The following is a 19,206-nucleotide window of genomic DNA, read 5'->3' as shown; positions in this document are numbered from 1 at the left end:
TGAGCACGGGCAGGGCACCCGGCCTGGGACCCCCCTCGCCCCCCCGCCCAAGTTTCCCCACTGAAGGGAGGGGAACACCCAGTATCACTCACACTGGCTCCCCCCCAAGCTCCTCAAGTAGCTTCTCTCCCCTCTGAGCCCCCCAAAGCAGCTCCCCCTTCAAACTCCCAAAACTTCTCTCCCCACAGCAGCTCCCCCCAAAAGTAGCTCCACTCCAAGCCCCCCAGAGCACCTTGCCTGAAGACCCCAAAAACCAGCTTCCCTGATGCAGCCCTTCCTCCAAGCCCCCAAAGTGGCTCCCGTAAAGCAGCTCCCCCAACTCCAAGGCCTCCAAAAGCTTCTCCCCATATTGCAGTTCCCCTCAAAGCCCCCCAAAAGCAGCTCCTCTCAAAGCAGTTCGCCCCAAACCTCCCAAAAGTGGATTCCCCTGAATCAGCTCCCCCCTGCAAGCCCCTCAAAAGCATCTCCCCCAAACCTCCAAAAGTGGTTCCCCCCAAAGCAGTTTCCCCCAAAAGCAGCTCCCTCCAAGCCCTCCAAAAGCATCCTCCCCAAAAGCAGTTCCCCTTCCAAGCCCCCCCAAACAGTTTTCCCTTCAAACCCCTCAAAGCTGCAGCCCCCCACCCTTTGTCACACAACAGCCAAGCTCCCCCGGGAAAATGACATAAAAGACTTCTCCTTTCATCAGTAAAAATACACTTTTTTTGGGGGGGCCAGTGACACCCCTCAGCGGGGAGAGGGGCTGTGGCCACACAGTGGCTGGCACCCCCCGGAAGGACCCCCCACACCCCCTCAGGAGCCCTGACCTCTGGCAAAATTATCAAATACAGTATTTACAAACAAACAAACAAACAAAAAAACCCAACGAATAAATAGCGGCAATCCTTAAAAAAAAACCCGCCCCTCTCCCTCCCCTTCCTTGCAGTTTTCCCGCTCATCCATCGGTGGCCAGGATCACCACAGCCCCGAAAATGCCGACATTCTGGCCGATGAGCTTCATCTGGTTCCAGAATTCGACGCGGCGGGCGGCGTGCCAGTACCCCAGGTTGCCATCGATGAGCAGGATAGCGAGGGGCAGCAGCACTGCCAGCACCTGGGCAGCTGCCCGCACGTAGTATCCCGACAGGAATGCCAGGGCCAGCAGCCCATAGAGCAGGAAGAGCAGCTGCAGGGCCAGCTCCCCTCCCAGCAGATGGTCCAGGTAGGCCAGGCGGTCCTCGGTGCTGTGCTGCAGGGAGTAGGCCTGGTGGGGCAAAGGGGGGAGTGGGGTGGCACTGGGGACACTCATAGTGAGGGGTGTACCCCAGGGGTAATGGGAGGTGGCACTGGTGCCAATGGTGGCACTGGAAATGCTTGTCCAACGCTTCTCCCTCAGGGACAATGGGGGAATTGGAGTGCAGTGGCACTGGTGCCAGTGGTGGCACTGGTAGCACTGACTGGAGACTTCTCCCCCAGGGACAATGGGAGAAGTGGACTGTGGTAGCACTGGTGCCAATGGTGGCACTGGTAGCGCTCACCCAAGGCTTCTCCCCCAGGGACAATGGGAGAACTGGAGTGTGGTGGCACTGGTAGCACTGGTACCAGTGGTGGCACTGGCAACACTCATCCAAGGCTTCTTCCCCAGGGACAACAGGGGGCAAAGTGCCACTGGTGGCACTGGGAACACTCACTCAAGGCTCCTACTGCAGGGACAATGGGGGAAAATGGTGCCACTGGTGGCACTGGGAACACCCACCTGAGCTTCTCCCAGGGACAACGCGGGGCTGGGGTGTAGTGGCACTGGTACCACTGGTAACAGTGCCCTGAGGTTTCTCTCAGGGACAATGGGGGAAAATGGTTCCACTGGTGGCACTGGTGGCACCCACCTGAGCTTCTCCCAGGGACAACGTGGGGCTGGGGTGTGGGGCACTGGTACCACTGGTAACACCCATCTGAGCTTCTCTCAGGGACAATTCGGGGCTGGGGTGTGGTGGCACTGGAAACACCCACCCCAGGAGGTTTCTCCCCAGGGAATTGTGGCTCCATCACCCAAGCAGCAGCGGGGCAGGGATGTGTTCCTCGTACCTGGCAGATGAGGTAGATGCCCAGGAACACCTGGCCTGTGGACTGCAGGGAGCGGCTCCGTGGTTTCTGCCGGTACAGCTCCCCGGCACCGCTGGCCAGGATGAGGAACCCACCGATGATGGCGATGGTCCGGGAGTACATCCGCACCTGGGGGGGGTCACTGTCACCGTCACCGAACGCCCCCGGGCTCTGGGGGGTCTGTCACGGCCCACGGAGGGGCTCTCACCTTGAGCCAGTCGCCATAGTGCACGTGCCCCCCAATGTGGGCGGCGTAGGTGGCCACAGCAAGCTGCAGGGCGGCCCCCAGGGCGAACCAGCGCCGCTTCACCCCGAAGGACATGAAGCTGGCACAGAGCACGGCCACCCCCATGTCCACATACAGGTAGGGCACTGGGATGTCCGGCTTCCTGCGGGCATGGCAGCTTCAGGGTGTGCCCAGTGCTTCTGGGCAGGCTGGGCACCCCCAGGCTCACCCCAGACCCCCCAAACCCTCCCCTAGGTCATAATTCTGCCAAAACCCTTCCCCAGCCCCCCAAACTCTCCAGACACTCCAAACTCTCCCTCACTCCCCAACTCTGCCAGGACCCTCCCCTGGCCCTACAGAGCCCCATATCAGCCCCAACCCCCCTCCAGGCCCCTCAGCCCCACATCCCCGGGGCTCTCCTCCAGACCCTCATGGCCCCACACCCCACAGCCACCCCCAGCCCGCTGCAGTCCCCCATCAGCCCCAAACCCCACAACCAGCCCCGGACTCTCCTAGTCCCACACCAGCCCCAGAATCACCCCCAGGCCCTCACAGCACCGGGACCCCCACAACCACTCTCAGACCCCACAACCACCCCCAGACCCTCCCAGCCCCACAACCATTCCCAGACCCCGCAGCCCCCTCAGGTTTATCCCCTCCCCTTCTCCCCACCCCGCCCCGCCCCGCACCGGCGCAGGTCGGCGCGCTCCGCGCAGAGCAGGAGGCCGCTGAAGCAGTGCCAGAAGGGGAAGCGGGTGAGCAGGACGCCGCCGCCCGCCGTGAGCAGCCGCAGCGCCCGGCGCCGCCACCCGCGGCCCGCCGCCATCACGGGCCCGTCCCGGCGGAAGTGCCGCGCCGGAAGTACCGCCCTGAGCCCTAACCCTGCCCCAAGCCCCACCCCCTTTCTAAGCCCTGCCCCATCAATGACTTATTTCCTCCTAAGCCACGCCCCTTGTGCCTAAGCCACACCTCTCCATTGAAATTGACCCCCACTCCAAGGTCCGCCCCCTCGCCCTAAGCTCTATCCCCTCCATTGAGGCCCCGCCCCCTCCATTGAGCCCCAACAGACGCCTGTGATGGTTAAAAAAATTTCGGGTTTTTATTGTTTTTTTTTTGCTAAACAAGACTAAAAAATTTTCCTTTTTTTTTCTTTTTTTTTAAATTTTTTTTTTAATCTTTAACTCTCCTAAAGGCAGGGCTTGAATTGTTTTTTGAGTTTGATCCATTTGTTTTTTGTTTTCAAAAAAAAAAAAAAATCAAACAAAAAAGGGGAGGGAGAGGATTGTGGCAAAAAAAAGAAATTAAAAAAATTAAAAACTAAATGAAGAAGGGCAAAAAAATTAAAAACATAAAGGAAATAAGTGGGGGGGAACCCCAAATCCAGGTTCTGGATGATCCTGGGATGGGCGTTAGGGGGGATTTTTTGCCACAATCCTGCTAGAAGCAAATATTTAAAGAACATTTTAATATATATTCATATATATATTTAAAGATAAGAAAAATAAGACTAATTCAAGCCTTGCCCTGTGCAAACAAAATTAAAACGAGACCATGTTGGTCACGAGGGTCCCGGGTTGGCCACAGCAGTGAGCTTGTAATTTTACTTTTTGGGCATTTTTTGGGGGGGGAGAGGGAAAGGTAGAAACTGGGAGAAAAAAAGGAAAAAAAAAAAAGCCAAAAAATAAAATTAACAGAACCTGCCCTGCTGGAGGGGAGAAAACATGGCAGAGAAAAAACAAAGTCTGTTAGTCAAGTAATGCGTGAAGAGGAGCTTTTAAATTATTCTCTTTTTCTCGTTTTTGTTTTTTTTTTTTTTTTTTTTTTAAGTTCTAAAGTTTGGAATTTTGAGTTGAGATTCCCCCCCCCCCCAAAAAAAAAAAAAAAAGGAAATAAAAGCGTGAAGGTGCCCCCGGCGCCGCCTCCCGGGAGGGAGGGGACAACGGGGACAGGGCGATCTCATCCCGAGATGGCCTCAGGATGACAGGGACGTGTCCTTCTGTGTCTGCTGTGCTTGTGAACGCTGCAGGACCTTCTGGCTTTCCACGTCCCGGAAATGTTTCTCCACCTGCATTGGGAAGGGTGGGATGGGGGGAGAAAGAGATGTGTTTAGGGGGAAAAAAAAAAGGTGGGGACGGGATATGGGGTGGGAAGGGGCTGGAATCTACCCAGGGATGGGCCACAGGTGTCCCCAGGGATGTGACACCCTGCCAGTATAACCAGTGTCTCCAGTCCCCCCAGTCCCTATTCACTATTTAATGTATTTAAAAAAAGGGTGGGAAGGGGATCTGGGGCAGGAAGGGGATCCATGGGGTGGGAAGGGATGCCCAAGAGAGGCTGGAGATCACCAGGAAGGACTGGAGACCAAACAAGGAGGAATACTGGCTGTCCCCATGGATGTGACACCCTGCCAGTATTCCCAGTATCCCCAGTCCCTACTCATTCTTGTGTATGTGACTCAGAAAAGGGTGGGAAGGGGATTCAGGGTGGGAAAGAGATCCACAAGAGGGGCTGGAGAGCCCCATGAGGAGCTGGAACCAACCCAGGGATGGGCTACAGGGGCCCCCAGGGATGTGACACCCTTCCAGTGTCCCCAGTCTCCCCCAACCTGTACTCACTATTTTGTGATGTGACTCAAAAAATGATGGGAAGGGGATTTGGAGAGGGAAGGCGATGCCCAGGAGGGGCTGGAGCCCACCAAGGGATGGACCACAGGTGTCCCCAGGGCTGTGACACCCTCCCAGTATTCCCAGTATCCCCAGTCCTCCCCATACTCACTATTTTCCGTACGTGACTCAGAGCGCTTCCCTCTTTGCCTTTACAGTTTTCCACCTGGTACGGAGGAGCAATAACGACTTCTTCCATCACAACTATGTTCTTCTCCTGCCATTTACAGTCTTTAATGCTGCAGGGGAGGGAAAAACGGGATCAGGGAATGCTGCCTGACCTGGGAAAGCCACCACCTGCCCTGCAGTGTCTCACTGAGGGGGAGCAAAAAGCCCCTCAGTCGCTCCAGGGTATCCAACTAGAGAGGGATGGGAGTCAAGGGGATGGGATGCGCCAGGAAGGGGCAGGGAGCAGGAAGAGAGCTATCTTCCCTCCCTGAGGATTCCATGGCTCCATCCCGCACATCCCAGGACACACATGAGCACCATTCCATGGCAAACCCAAGGGACCAAGCAATGGGAATTCCCCCCAAAAAAGGGTATGAGTGACCCCAAAACAGAGCATGGGAGGGACTAGTGATCCCGAGGGAAGGGACTTACGTCTTATGGATAGTCTGGAAGAGCTGCTGCCCCTCCAGGGAGACACCAGCACTAATTGCATATGCCTGGCTCATCTTCTCCTCCTTCTCTGTCCGTGCTTTGTTGGCAAGCTGGGAGAACACAGGGAGAGGGAATTTGGCTGGGTGTCACCCCGGAGCTCTGAGGGGACAAAGGGACCCCCCCAGGCACAGCTCTGCCACTCCCCATTAAATCAGGATAACAACAAATGTGACATCCCCACCCTCCCACCATCCCTTCTCCACACAATTCCAGCCTTAATTCCTTTTTTGAGGCACTGCCAGCATCCTCCTGATATTTGGGGAATGTGGGTGTCACCTTTTCACATCCCCCTATCCCTTCCCCTCGGCCTTTTTCAGAATAATTCTGGCATTTTAGGTCCAAACCACCTTCACTACTTGGTTTTCTCGGGTGATGGAGATGGGGAAGATGAACCTGGAATAACCATTACGTTGGGAGTAAATGCTCCACACAGGAGGATGGGGAACTTTATCCCAGAGTAGTTACTCTGTTCCCAAAATAAGGGCAGAACTGGTTATCTGGGAGTTGCATCCATGTGTGGGGAAATGTGATTCCACACAGGGTCCTGGAATAAAGAAAGGAAAGCCCAATCTTGGCATCTCATGGATGTGGGAGGAGAAGGACACAGTGTGTGGAGGCAGGAGCCCTGGACCAGCCACCTTTTCCTGGGCCTTTTCCCAGCTGGAGCTGCCACAGTAGAAGAGCTCATTAGCATTGCCCCTCCTCTTCCTCCTCCTGGAACCTCCCTGCTTCCCAAGCCGGACTGGCTTCCTGTGTGAGGGGGGTTCCACCCCTTCCAAAGCCCCTCTGGATACAGAAAGCCCGAGCTCCCACTGACTGGGGACACTTTTGTGCTCTCAAGGGACAGGTGTCCCTGTCCAAGCCATCCCACGTCTTCTCTCCATGTCCAGGGAAGCAGGAGTCACTGAAGGAGCACTGGGGTGCTCCCCACGTGCTTCCCAGCCTTCCATGGAGCAAAGAAAACCTCAGGAGGGATGGGATCCTTCCTCACCCCCAGCACAAGCAGTCCCCAAAGCCTCCCACCCCGTTCCATGTGGGAATTGCTCATTCCAAGACCACCAGTCAGGCTTCCAAACTGACCACAACATTCCACAGGAATTTTCCTGCACCCCACGTCATCCCCAGCTGTCTGTGGGGATGCCACAACCCCTTGTCCATCTGGGGGGGATGCCCCAAGGCTGGAGAACTGAGATCGCCCCCAGTTCCATCACCTGTGTCAAAGCTTCCCCCCATCGAGCTGGGATGGACTGGAATTGTGGCCCTGAGCACTGGGAATCACCTCTGTCGTGCCCAGCTCAGCTCCCCGAAGCAGATACCTTTCCCAGATAGATCCCCTTCCCAGAGATCCTCTTCCCAGCCAGTAGATCCCCCTTCCCACCCAGACCCCTTCCATCCGGCAGATCACCATTCCCCAGCCTGAGATTTAGATTCACTTTATCCAAAGCCTCTCTCTTTCCCAGGCCTTGGGATGCTCTTCCAGCAGCTGCGGCATCCAGATTTGGGATTTGAGAACAGCCCTGGTAAGAGGCCAGTGAGGGAAGACTGGAAACACCAGAGAGGTGAGGATGAAGAGCTGCCAGCCTGGGCAGCATCCCAGCATTTCTATCAGGATCCATCCCTGTGCTCCTCATCCCCCTGCAATAGGGTGTGCTCTCCCTACCCATCCATGTTTCCCAACAAAAAACGGATCAGAACCACCAAGCTCTCCAGCCTTCTGGATTCAAGCATTCCAAGGAATCCCAGTATTCCCCCTGCAGGGAGCATCTCCAGGGCTGCTGGAAAAGCTGGAATAGGGACACACCTTGTGTGAGGTGGAATGAATGGATGAGTCACTTCCCTGCTCCCTCTGGATGAATGACGGGAATATGCAGCAGGAGGCACAAGGAGAGGGTGGGGGCCACCAAGGGCCATTCCAGGGCCTCCCAAAGCCGGAATGGTCCCTTATCCCACTCAGGTGCCAAGCACAGCTTGGGGGATCACCTCCCACCACTGCCCCCCATCCCTTTCCAACAGGGGTTCTGGATCCTGCTGTTTTCCAAGCCTTTGCTCCCAACAGTCTCTCTCCACTGAGAACCAGGCGAGGTTCTCTGGAGCTCTGCTTCCTCTCTTGGGCCTTCCAGAGGAGCACCTGGAGCACCACAATTCCCATTGTGCCAACACACAAAACACCACCATCTAGACCCCCAAACGCCAAAATCCAGACCCCAAATTCTGAAATCTTCTCCCAGTACAACCAGAATCAGCCATCCATACTCCAGTCCTGCAGCAACACCAGATGCTTGTGCATCCATGGGGAAGGAAACGTGGGGTCAGAGCCTCTCAGAACCCCTCTCCTGCCATTGGATTGGGAACATGGACATTCCAGTGGCTGGAACACAACCATCCATTACTTCCCCACAATTATGTGGATGCGAGAAAAGACCAAAGTGTTGGAATTCCTGAGGGGTTTCCCCTTGGGCTGCGCTCCCAGTGATGCCAGTGACAGCCAACAGTCACATCTTGATAACAGCTGTGTCACCCGAGACCTCCTCCGATGTGTTAATCTAACCCTAATCCATCGGGAAGGGACGGACACCCGGTTGGTGCCATCTGTGTGACACCAACCACTGGGAGAAGTGTCCCTGTGGGATGAGGAGGTGACAGTTGAGACCCCTACAGCCAGGCCCCACACCTAGACTCATCCCAGCACCGAGGGTTTGGGGTCACCTTCCCTTTCTCTGACAGCACTGCTGGGAATCAGCAGCGATCCCATTCCAGGGATTCCTCAAAATCCACATGCGCTTTGTCCCTCCTGTCTGCTGTGCCACCACTCAGCTTCATCCAGGCCTCAAACACCATCACTTAGAGCCAAACTGCCAGAATCCAGGCCCAAAAATACCAGAATATCCAGGCCCCAGAATACTGTCATCTGGACCCCAAATGCCAAAATCAAGGCCCCAGAATGCCATCATCTTAGACATAAAATACCAAAATCCAGGCCCCAAACCCCAGGTCCCAAAGCACCAAAAATCCAGACCCAAAGTGTCCAAAATCTAGACACAAGTCACCCAAAATCCAGAGCCCCAAAATACCAAAATCCAGGCCCCAAAACCACCCAAAATCCAGATCTGTAACACCAAAACCCAGGCCCCAAAACACCACAACTTCAGACCCCAAATGCCCAAAATCTAGACATAAACCACCCAAAATCCAGGCCCCAAACCCACCCAAAATCCAGATCCAAAATGCCCAAAATCCAGGCCCCAAAACTATCAAAATTCAGGCCCCAAACCCACCAAAATCCAGAGCCTAAACCCACCAAAATCCAGACCCTGAATCCACCAAAATCCAGATCCAAAATACCCAAAATCCAGGGCCCAAAATGGCTAAAATCCAAATCCAAAATGCCCAAAAGCCAGGGCCTAAACTGCCAAAATCCAGGGCCAATTGCCCCAAAATCCAGACCCTAAGCCCACCAAAATCCAAACCCATCAAAATCCAGGGCCTAAACCCGACAAAACTGAGACCCAAAGCCAACAAAATCCAGAGGCAAAATGCTCAAAATCTTGGTCCTAAAGTGCCAAAATCCAGTCTCAAGACCCACCAAAATCCAGGCCCCAAATGCCAAAACCCAGACTCCAAACCCACCAAAATCCAGGCCCCAAAACATCCAAAATCCAGATCTAAAATCCCCAAAATCCAGGCCGCAAACCCACCCAAAATCCAAACCCCAAATCCCCAAACCCAGACCCCAAATCCCCAAACCCAGACCCCAAACAGAACTATGGGCTGTTGCAATGGAAGCAGGTGAGTTCCAGCACCCAATCCCCCCCCGATCCCAGCAGGAGGAGGGAATTCCCAGTGCCCCCCTACCTTGCTGACGTTCAGGGAAGCTAAGGGGGGAGGCGTTTCCGTGTGGTCATTGATTATTTCCACTTCTGACACATACTGTAAGTTTACGAGCAGGATGTCTGCGTGGTTGGGCTTCCCACTGGACGAAGGGCATTCTGGAAGGGGGAAAATTAAGGAAAACGAATCCAGAGGGAGGTATTTATGGGCTTGACACAGCCCAGGAGCAAACCGGGAGAAGGTTTGGTTGCCAGTGAGTTCCTCCATTCCTGTGTCCCTGCCCAGCCAAGCTCGGGGTCATCCATGATCCCAGGAAAGCCACAAGTCTCTTTTTGGGGTTACTTAATGCTGATCCCAGTTTTCCTGACTCCAGATTGAATTTTCCAGCCCTACCCAGCACAGCCCAGTCACTGGTTTGAACCAGCACCACCAAATCTGTACTTTTTACACCAGAGTATTTCCTCTGGCAAGAAGTGGCTCAGCCAGAGGAGCATTCCCTCACCTAGATGGAAAAGAATTCCCAGGAAAGGCCTCCTTGCCCTCACACACAAGGTTGGTATCACTGTTGCAAATACCCCCACACCCTTCCAGAACTGACAATTCATGGACTGCACGGATTTCTGCACTATCTGTTCTTATGAGGATGGACAGAGCAGGGAGCACAGCATGGAGACCCTCTTCCATGCCAACATCATCTCCTCATGGAAGAGATCCTTGTGGAAGTCCCAGTTCCTCTCTCCCAGCCCCCTGTGAGCCCAAGGTGGAGCCCTCCCTAAAAAATGCCATTCAATAATGACAAGAAAGCAAGGGATGCCAGGGAATTCCTTCACAGAATTCCAGTCTCTTCCTTCAGGAGGATGAGCTGGAGCATCCCAACTTTGGCATGAGGAAGAGGCAGGGTCAGGGAAAAGCCAGAAGGGGAGCACTCAGTCCCCTCTGGAGCAGACCAGCAGCACTGAGACACCTGTTGGAAATCCTCTTGGATTTTCCTGCTGCCCCCAGTGGCATCTGGGAGCTCCTCCAACTCCAACTACATCCCAGACACCCAGGGAGGCTTTTCCCATCGTGTTTCCCACAGCTACTGCCACAGACCCCTCTCCCTGCCCCTCGTTCCCTCTGGAACTCACCCTTGGGCTCCCAGAACTCCAACCCCCAGACCCAGGGCTGAGAACCCCCTTTTCCCTCTCTCCACGGTCCCTCCACAGTTTTCCAACAGCCCTTGGCTTTTCCCATTCCTTGCAGATTCCAAACAAAAGCATATACAAATACATGTATACTGGGGGGCCCACAGCACCCCCAAACCCCCTCATCTCCTTCACTTCCCAAGGTCTTCTCCCAGCACACTGGAGAGTCCACTTGTGTCCCCAAATCTCCCCTACACCCCCCTGCAGCCCCCAACCTTCAGACCTCATTCTGACTCCCCTTAAATCCCCCACAGGGGTCTCTTGACCCCCTTCCTATGGGATCCCACCCCTCCAGGCCTCCCCCATCCTCCCTGGACCCCCCCAGGCCCTGCCCACCACACAGGACCCATCTGCGCCCTCTCTGCACCCCAAAATAGGTCCCCAACCCCTTCCAGGAACCCCCCAGGGCTCCAAAATCTGGCCCCTCTCAAGACCTCCCTCCTCCTCCCTGAACCCCACAGGGTGCCCCTGTCCCCCCGAAAACCCCTCCAGCCCTGTGGGAAACCCCTGATCCCAGGTCCTTATGGAGCTACACCCCCACCAAATCCCCTACAGGGATCCCCCAGAACCCTCCTACATGGCACCCACCCCCTCAAAACCCCATTGGAGGGCTCCCCAATAACCCCATTCTGGAGCTCCTGAGTCCCCCGAAACCTCCCTATAAGGCACTCCCACCTTCCCCCCCCAGTAGTTACTAAAGGGCTCCTCACTCCCTCCAAAACTACCCTACAGGGTGCCCCATTCCCCCCAAAAACCTCTATAGGACACCCCACTTTGCCCTAATAACCCCACTAAAGGGTTCCCCACTCTCTCCTATTCACCCCACTAAAGGGCTCCCCCAAAACCAGCCCGCTCCCCCCCCAAACCTCTCTATAGGGCATCCTCTTGCCCCCCCATTTACCCCAATAGAGGGCACCTCACTTCACCCCAAAAAACCCTATAGGACACCTCACCCCAATACAGGGTTCCTCACTTCCCCCAACCACCTCAACACAAGGCTCTTCACTCCTCCCCAAAACCTCTCTATAGGGCACCTTCTTGCCCTTTCCTTCACCCCAATACCAGGCTCCCCATTGCCCCCCAAAAAACTCTATGGGGCACCCCCTTGCCCCCTCTTAACCCCAATATAGGGCTCCTCACACCGCTCCATTCACCCTAGTACAGGGTTCCTCACTCGCCCTCAAAAAACCCTCCCTATATGGTGCCTCCCCCAATAACCTCACAGTGGCTCTTCACTCTCCCCCAAAACCTCCCAACCCCATTCATCCCAATACAGGACACCTCATTCCCCCTCAAAAAACTCTATAGGGCACACCACCCCCCACTCACCCCAATGCAGGGCTCCCCAATTCCCCTACCCAAAAAAACCCCTATAGGACACCACATTCACTCCATTCACCCCAATACAGGACACCTCATTCCCCCTCAAAAACCTCTCTATAGGGCACTCCCTTTCCCTTCCTTCCCCCCAATACAGGGCTTCTCATTCCCCCCACTCACTCCAATCCAATGCTCTTCACTCCCCCCCAAAACCTCTCTATAGGGCATCCCCTTTCCCTTCCTTCACTCCAACACAGATCACCCCACTCCCTCCCCAAAAAACCCTGTAAGACACCCCGTTCCCCCATTCACCCCAAAACCGGGCTCCTCACTCCCCTCCAACCACACCAATACAAGGCTCTTCACTCCCCCCAAAATCCTCTCTAGAGGGCACCCCCTTTCCCTCCCTTCACCCCAAAACAGGGCTCCTTACACCCTCCCATTCACCTCAATACAAGGCTCCTCACTTCCCCCAAAAAACCCTATAGGACATCCCCCACTCCCCCCATTCACCCCAAATCAGGGCTCCTCACACTCCCCCATTCGCCCCAATAAAGAGGCTTCCCACTCCCCCCCAAACTCCCCTGAAGGGCACCCCCTTCACCCCAATACAGCGCTCCCCACTCCCTCCTCGGGGGTCTCCCCGCTCCCCCCCAAACCCCTCCCCGGCGCCGCCCACCTCGATCCCCTCAGACCCTCATCCCTTCCCTCCCCTTTCCCCTCCCTCTCTCCCTCACCGCCCCCCCCATCATATCGGGCGGGCCGCAGAGGCCCGGGCGGGCCGCGGCGGGGGCCCGGGGACCACCGGGACGAAACACAGGCGGGCGGATACTGAGCGCCAGCATCTTGCTGGGGTAGTCGAAGGCGACGACCTCGCCCTGGAGGCGCTGCTCCTGGCAGGTGCGGCAGGACACCTGGCTGCCCACGCTGAAGTACTCGCCCGGCGCCGCCATCTTGTCCGCCCGCAGCGCCCGCGGCTCCGCTCGCCTCGGCCCAGGCGCGGCGAGGGGCGGGGCCGCCTCGGCGGCGAGGGCGGGGATTGGCGCTCCGCCCCGCCGATCTGCTCCGCCCCGCCTCGTGATTGGTCGAGCACCCGCGGGGTCCCGCCCCCTTCCCCCGCGCCTGGCGGGGTTTGGCCCGCCCGCGCCGCCGTCAGCGCGCGGCGCCGCGGGGGGCGCCGGGAGTTGTAGGCGGAAGAGGGGCTGTGAGAGCAGCGGGAGGGACGGTTTGGGGGGTTCCCCCGACATGGAGACCCCCCCGCAGGTACCGCCCGACCGCACCGGGGTGAGCGGGGAGCGGCGAGGAGCGCGGCAGGGCGTCTCAGAGGGTCACGCGGGCAATGGGAGGTCGCGGGTCTGGAGTGAGGGGGACCCCAGGGAGGCCTCGGACCTGAGAGGCCAAGGGAGGCCCGAGGAGACCCCGAGTCTGATCCAGGGAGACCCCAGAGAGGCCCCGGGGAAATCTCGGGGTCTGAGCCAGGGAGAGCCCTGGGAGGGTCCAGGCCTGAGACCAGAGGGAAACCCCAAACGGAGCCCAGAGAGATCTGGCACCTGCTTTAGGAAGATCCCAAAGAGATCCCAGAGAGCCCCTAGGAAGACCCTGGTCCTGCTCCAGGAAGACCTCAAGGAGTTTCCCTGCTTGAGACCACAGACAGACCCCAAAGAGACCCCAGGTCAGCTCCAGGGAAGTCTCAGGGGAAATCCCAGTCCTCCTCCAGAGAGACCCCCAAAGGGTTCCCAGGGAAGCCCAGGATCTTCTTTAGAGAGACCCCAGGGAAACCCCAAAGACTCCCCAGGTTGGCTCCAGGGAAGACCCCAGGGGGACCCCGGGCCTGCTCCAGAATGACCCTAAGGAACTTTCCAAGGGAAGACCCCAAGGAGTCCCCAGGGAGGCCAGGGCTCTTTGGAGCAACCTGGCTGCTCCAGCAATTCCCACAGGGATTCCCCCAGATCCTGCCCTGGCCCCCATCCCTGACTCCCAGCTCTGCTCTGCTGGGACCCCCCAAGCAGAAGTTTGGAAGTCCCTTGTGGGCAAACTTCAGGTGGTGAATGACTCCCTGGATCCTTGCTAAGGCATCCCTTGGGATCCAGCCACCTCCCAGGCCCTTCACAAGACATCCCATCCCTCAGGGTCCAGCCACCTCCCACCCCCTTCCCAAGGGATTCCCTCAGGATCCAGCCACCTCCCAGCCCCTTCCCAGGGGGATTCCCAAGGGATCTGTGCCCAGCTGACCTCTGTCCCCATGTGCCAGCCGGGTGCCATGGATGCCCTGCACGAGGCCGGGATCTGGGCAGCCCTGGCCCTGCAGGCTGGGCCGCCCTGGCTGGAGCAGTTCTGGGTCTACCTGACATCCCACTTCGATCCCAAATCCATCTACACCTTCTGCTTCCCGCTGGCCCACGGGCTGGATGCCCGGGTGGGGCTTATGGTGCTCTGGATCGGGCTCGTGGCCGAGTGGCTCAACGTGGTCCTCAAATGGTGAGGGGGTGGCACTGGGGGTGGTACTGGGGGTGGCACTGGCATGGGGACACAGCTCAGGGAAACTCCTGGAGTTCTGGGCACAGACTCCCTGCAGCATTCCGCAGGGTCACCCGAGCTGCCCCAGGCATCTGCCAGGAATCCCTGGCAGAGAAAACCCCAGGAGGCATCAGGACTGGCAGGGATCCTGCTCTTCTGCTGTGGCTCCATCCCTGGTAATCCCAGGATGAGTGGCAGAGATCCTGCCCTCATGGGCGACCTGGGATGGGTGCAGGGATCCTGCCCTCCCACCGTGGATATATCCCTGGAAATCCTGGGAAGAGTGGCAGGGATCCTGCCCTCCTGCTGTGGCTCCATCCCTGGTAATCCCGGGATGAATGGCAGCCCTCCTGCTGGGGCTTTGTCCCTGGAAATCCCAGAATGGTTGGCAGTGATTCTGCCCTCCCAAATCCCCAGATACCATGGAATGGGTGGCAGGGATTCTGCCCTTTCCAATCCTCTGGGATGGGTGGCAGGGATCCTGCCCTCCTGCTGCGGCTCCATGCTGGGTTCCCCTGGGATGGGTACAGGGATCCTGCCCTCATGGATCCCCCAGGATGGGTGCAGGAATCCTGCCATCCCACTTTGGCTTCATCCCTTGAAATCCCAGAATGGTTAGCAGTGATTCTGTCTTCCCAAATCCCCAATACCATGGAATAGGTGGCAGGGATCCTGCCTTTCCCGGTCTTCTGGGGTGGGTAGCAGGGATTGTGCCCTCATGGATCCCCCAGGATGGGTGCAGGGATCCTGCCCTCCTGGATCCCCTGGGATGGGTGGGAAGGCTCTGTGTTTTCCGTCCCTCAAGGTTCCTGTTTGGGGAACGCCCGTACTGGTGGATCCATGAGTCCGGGTTGTTCTCCCAGGAGGAGCTGGAGAAGTTACCACTGCGCCAGTTCCCGGTCACCTGTGAAACGGGACCAGGTGAGTCACAAGTGAAGCCTTCATGTGTCCCGGACAACCCGGTGATCCCTGGGGAGGAGCCACAGGAGCCAGGAGGCTCCACCCCTGAAGGAATGCCGGGCTGGAAGCGGGAAAAGCCGCTCCTCAGCCAGGAAATATGAGAGAGCAGCAGGGAGCGGGTCCGACGCCGCCGGCGCTGGCACAGCCCTGCGGCACCAACGGCTCCGGGGCCAGGAAACCCACGGGAGAGTCTGGGAATGTCACTGCTACACCTGGGCTCCCTGTAAACGTGCCTGGAGTTTCAGGCACCGGCTCCATCCCTATCCCTGAGCCTCCAGGCCCAGCCAGGAGGGATCCCTGGGTGCAGGCAGGGTTAGGCTCAACATTCCCAGCTCTCATCCCGCTGGGACAAGCTCCCCCCGACCCTCCATGTGCTTCCCCCCACCCAGGGAGCCCCTCAGGCCACTGCATGATCCCCGGGGCGGCCCTGTGGCCACTTGTCACCGCACTGACAGCTGAGGTGGCCCGGAGCACCCGCAGGTGAGTCTGAGATGGGCAGCGCCTGGAAGCTTCCAGAGCACCTGTGGGAAGAGGGGATAGGAGTGGCACCCCTCCTTGGCAGGCAGCACCCATGGGGGATAGGCAGGATGAGTCCTGGGATGGGGAAACTGTCGCTTGGAAGTTTCCAGAGCACCTGTGGGAAGAGGGAGGTGGGATGTGGGACCTTTCTTAAGTGGGCATGGTGAATCTGGGATAGGGAAACCAGAGCTTGGAAGCTTCCAGAGCACCTTTGGGAACAGGGAGGTGGGCTGGATGAGTCCTAAGATGGGGAAAGCAATGCTTGGAAGCTTCCAGAGCACCTGTGGGAAGAGGAGATAGGATGTGGGACCCCTCCTTGGTGGCAGGGGGAGTCTGGGATGGGCAATTCTTGGAAGCTTCCAGAGCACCTTTGGGAAGAGGCGGGTGGGATGTGGGACCCCTCCTCAGCAGGGGGTGAGTAGGATCCCTTCCCCTCCCAGCAGGGCAGCTCCAGGGGGACACATGCCCTGGCAGCTCAGGAAGAGGCTGTGAGACCCCCCCTAACACTTTTTCTTGCCTTCTTCACCTCTGCTTCACCCATTCCTGCTGCTCGGTGGGATCAGTCCTGCCCTGCCTGGCCAGAGCAGGAGCCAGGGGCTGCCTCCCTCCATCACTGACCCCAGTTCCCTTCCAGCCGGGTGCTGAGGCTGATCCCTTTCCTTGCCTACATCCTCTTCCTGGTGGCCATGGGGCTCTCCCGGATCTTTGTCCTGGCCCACTTCCCCCACCAGGTGGTCACCGGCATCCTGGCAGGTGAGGGGAGTGGGGGGCACACATATCCCAACACCCCATCCTGGCTCAGGGCGTTGGGGGCACCTTCCCCTTCCCTCGAGCCCCTTTCCCAGTCCATCCCAGTCCCAAACCTGCCTGTCCCCTGTGCCAGGGTCGGCGCTGGGCTGGGGGCTGCAGCGCTGCCCCCCCAACTTCCGCGTGTTCCGGTTCTTCGTGGCGGTGGCTGTGGTACTGATGCTGAGTGCGCTGGCCCTGCACAGCCTGGCCACGGCTGCTGGCATCGACCTCGACTGGTGAGTGCCCAGGGAGGATGGGGGATATCCCCAGGGATCAGTGTTCCAGGGTGGAGGGGGGGTATCCCCAGGGATGAGCCCCTCAGGGTGGCAGGGTGTATCCCCAGGGTTCAGCCTTCCAGGGTGGAAAGGGATATCCCCAGGGATCAGCCCCTCCAGGTGAAGGGTGGTTATCCCTAGGGATCTGTTCCCAGGCTATTGTGGGGAACAGCCCCAGGGATCTGCCTCCAGACCATTTTGGGATGGGACTAACTGCAGGGATCTGCCCCCTACACAGTTTTTGGGAGGTGTTGGGGGGAACAGCCCCAGGGATCTGCCCCAGACCATTTGGGGAGGGGGCTACACAGAGATCTCCTCTGAGACTGTTTTTGGGATGTGTGTGGGGGTACTAACTCCAGGAATCTACCCCCAGGCTATTCTTTGGGGAGTACTATACCCAGGGATCTGCCCCCAGACTATTTTGGGATGGGAGTAACCCCAGGGATCTGCCCCCTACACTGTTTTTGGGAGGTGGGGGGTGGTCCTATTCCCAGGGATCAGCCCCCAGACATCTGGGGATGGGGGGGGTGCTATCTCTAGGGATCTGCCCCCCAGACTGTCAGGATCCACTCTGACCTACCCCCAACTCATCTGAGGAGGGGGCTACCCCAAAGACCTACCCCCAGCCCCTTTTTGGGGTGGGGGGAACACCAACCGCAGAGCCCCCCCCGCAGGTCCCTCCGCCTGGCCAGCGCCTGGTGCTCAGACCCGGCGTGGCTGCGGCCAGACACACGGCCTTTCGCCTCGCTGTGCCGGGTGGTGGGCAGTGCTCTGGGGCTGGCCCTGGCCGCCGAGACCCCCCTGCGTCGCCGGGACGAGGACCAGCTCCTGGATGGCCGCCTGCGGGTGGCGAGCACGGTGCTGGCCCTGCTGGCCCTGCAGCTGGTGCACAGGCTGCCCAGGCCCTCGGACGCAGCCGCCCTGTACAGGCACGTGGTCGTGCACTACGCGGCCGGGCCGTTCCTGGTGGTCTCCGTCCTGCCCCGGTTCGTCATCGCCCTCAGGAACTTCCTGGAGCCCTCCCAAGTCCCCCCCCCCACCAATTAGGAGGCCTCCGCTCTTGTTCTGGCTTGTTCTCGACCTCATAGAGTAGGGGGATCCCTGACCTGCCCCGGCTCATCTGAGAGCCCCCCACACTGAGTAGGGGGGTGCCCACTCCCTGCCCTGGCTCATCCTCAGCTGTGCCCAGGGTCCCCCCCCACTGAGTTGGGGTCCCCCCTCCTGCCCTGGCTTATCCTCACCTTCACCTGCCCCCGGGGACCCCTCAGACTGAGGAGGGGAGTCCCTGCTCATCCTCACCTGCCCCCAGGGACCCCCCACACTGAGTAGGGATCCCCCTCCTGTCACGGTTCATCTTCACCCTCACCTGCCCCGGGGACCCCCCCAGAGCAGATTAGGGGGGGTCCCTGCACCTCTCCCAGCTCATCCTCACCTTCACCCACCCCCGAGGACCCCTCACTAAGTAGGGGGTCCTGGCTCATCCTCACTCGTCCCCAGGGACCACCCCCCCATCGATTTGGGGAGTCCCTGCCCCCTCCCGCTGATTCCCACCCCCCATCCCGGCTCTGCCCTTTGCTGTGCCCATCGCCGGTGGCTTCAGTCCAGGGGAACCCCTCCAGGCCCCCCCAGTTGTTGCACTAACAGCCCTGTCCCCCCTCCCCCAGGCAGCAGGACCCCCCCGGGGGGGCAGAGCTGGGGGTGCCCCGTGCCCAGCAGGTCTGGGGACACAGCATAGGGACAGCCCCAGCCCAGGGGTCACTGACCTTCCACACCCCCCCCTCCAGCTGCCCCAGTTCTCCCAGTTCTCCCCTCTCTGGAGCAGGGATGGGACCCCCCCCCCCCAACGCCGGGAGCCCCCCTTATACCACCGGAGGCGGGGGGGTCACCTCGTTTCTTACCAAATAAAGCACCAAAACCAACCCACCGGGCCGAGTCCTGCAAAGACGGGGCGCACAGGCAGAGCTAGGGGGTCCCAGGGCAGGGCTGGGAGGGGGACAGAGCCCCCCCAGCCACAGTGGGGGGGTGACAGGGACGGACAGAGCCCCTCCAGACACGCTGGGGGGGACACGGTGGTCCCCTCCCTGCACCAGTTGCTGTAGGTGGGGAAACCGAGGCACAAGGGGACACCAGGAAGCCTTGGGGACACCAAGGGATGGGAACAGGGACACGGGGACCCTCCCCACCCC

The 19,206-nt window shown here is 58.7% G+C and overlaps 3 protein-coding genes across 4 annotated transcripts; 1 reads left to right on the top strand and 2 right to left on the bottom strand.

Moving 5' to 3' along the window:
* Positions 1 to 676: 676 nt before the first annotated feature.
* Positions 677 to 3,147, bottom strand: TMEM101 (transmembrane protein 101). Its single transcript, XM_051803650.1, has 4 exons — positions 2,995 to 3,147; positions 2,288 to 2,468; positions 2,062 to 2,208; positions 677 to 1,240 (listed from the first exon to the last, which is right to left on the bottom strand). Exons 1-4 carry the CDS (start codon positions 3,129 to 3,131, stop codon positions 932 to 934), a joined length of 774 nt encoding a protein of 257 aa, XP_051659610.1. The 5' UTR covers positions 3,132 to 3,147; the 3' UTR covers positions 677 to 931.
* Positions 3,148 to 3,551: 404 nt separating this feature from the next.
* Positions 3,552 to 12,983, bottom strand: LSM12 (LSM12 homolog). The gene is made up of 5 exons (XM_051803649.1): positions 12,793 to 12,983; positions 9,481 to 9,614; positions 5,569 to 5,678; positions 5,081 to 5,207; positions 3,552 to 4,370 (listed from the first exon to the last, which is right to left on the bottom strand). Exons 1-5 carry the CDS (start codon positions 12,911 to 12,913, stop codon positions 4,278 to 4,280), a joined length of 585 nt encoding a protein of 194 aa, XP_051659609.1. The 5' UTR covers positions 12,914 to 12,983; the 3' UTR covers positions 3,552 to 4,277.
* Positions 12,984 to 13,103: 120 nt separating this feature from the next.
* G6PC3 (glucose-6-phosphatase catalytic subunit 3) lies at positions 13,104 to 19,188 on the top strand. Of its 2 annotated transcripts, none has more exons than XM_051803647.1 (7): positions 13,104 to 13,244; positions 14,212 to 14,438; positions 15,283 to 15,398; positions 15,827 to 15,917; positions 16,591 to 16,709; positions 16,840 to 16,981; positions 17,695 to 19,188. In XM_051803647.1, the coding sequence occupies exons 1-7, from the start codon at positions 13,206 to 13,208 to the stop codon at positions 18,065 to 18,067; spliced, it is 1,107 nt and encodes a 368-aa protein (XP_051659607.1). In that variant the 5' UTR covers positions 13,104 to 13,205; the 3' UTR covers positions 18,068 to 19,188. The 2 variants fall into 2 exon arrangements, with proteins under 2 accessions (XP_051659607.1, XP_051659608.1); XM_051803648.1 differs by having other exon boundaries at positions 13,128 to 13,223.
* Positions 19,189 to 19,206: the final 18 nt, after the last annotated feature.

The sequence above is a fragment of the Manacus candei genome, unplaced genomic scaffold (genome assembly GCF_025592945.1).
Source record: "Manacus candei isolate 608988 ecotype Guabito, Panama unplaced genomic scaffold, ASM2559294v1 h1tg000058l, whole genome shotgun sequence".
Classification (NCBI taxonomy): domain Eukaryota; kingdom Metazoa; phylum Chordata; class Aves; order Passeriformes; family Pipridae; genus Manacus; species Manacus candei.
The sequence above is the reverse complement of the archived record's forward strand: the minus strand, read 5'-3'. Positions and strand labels throughout refer to the sequence as shown.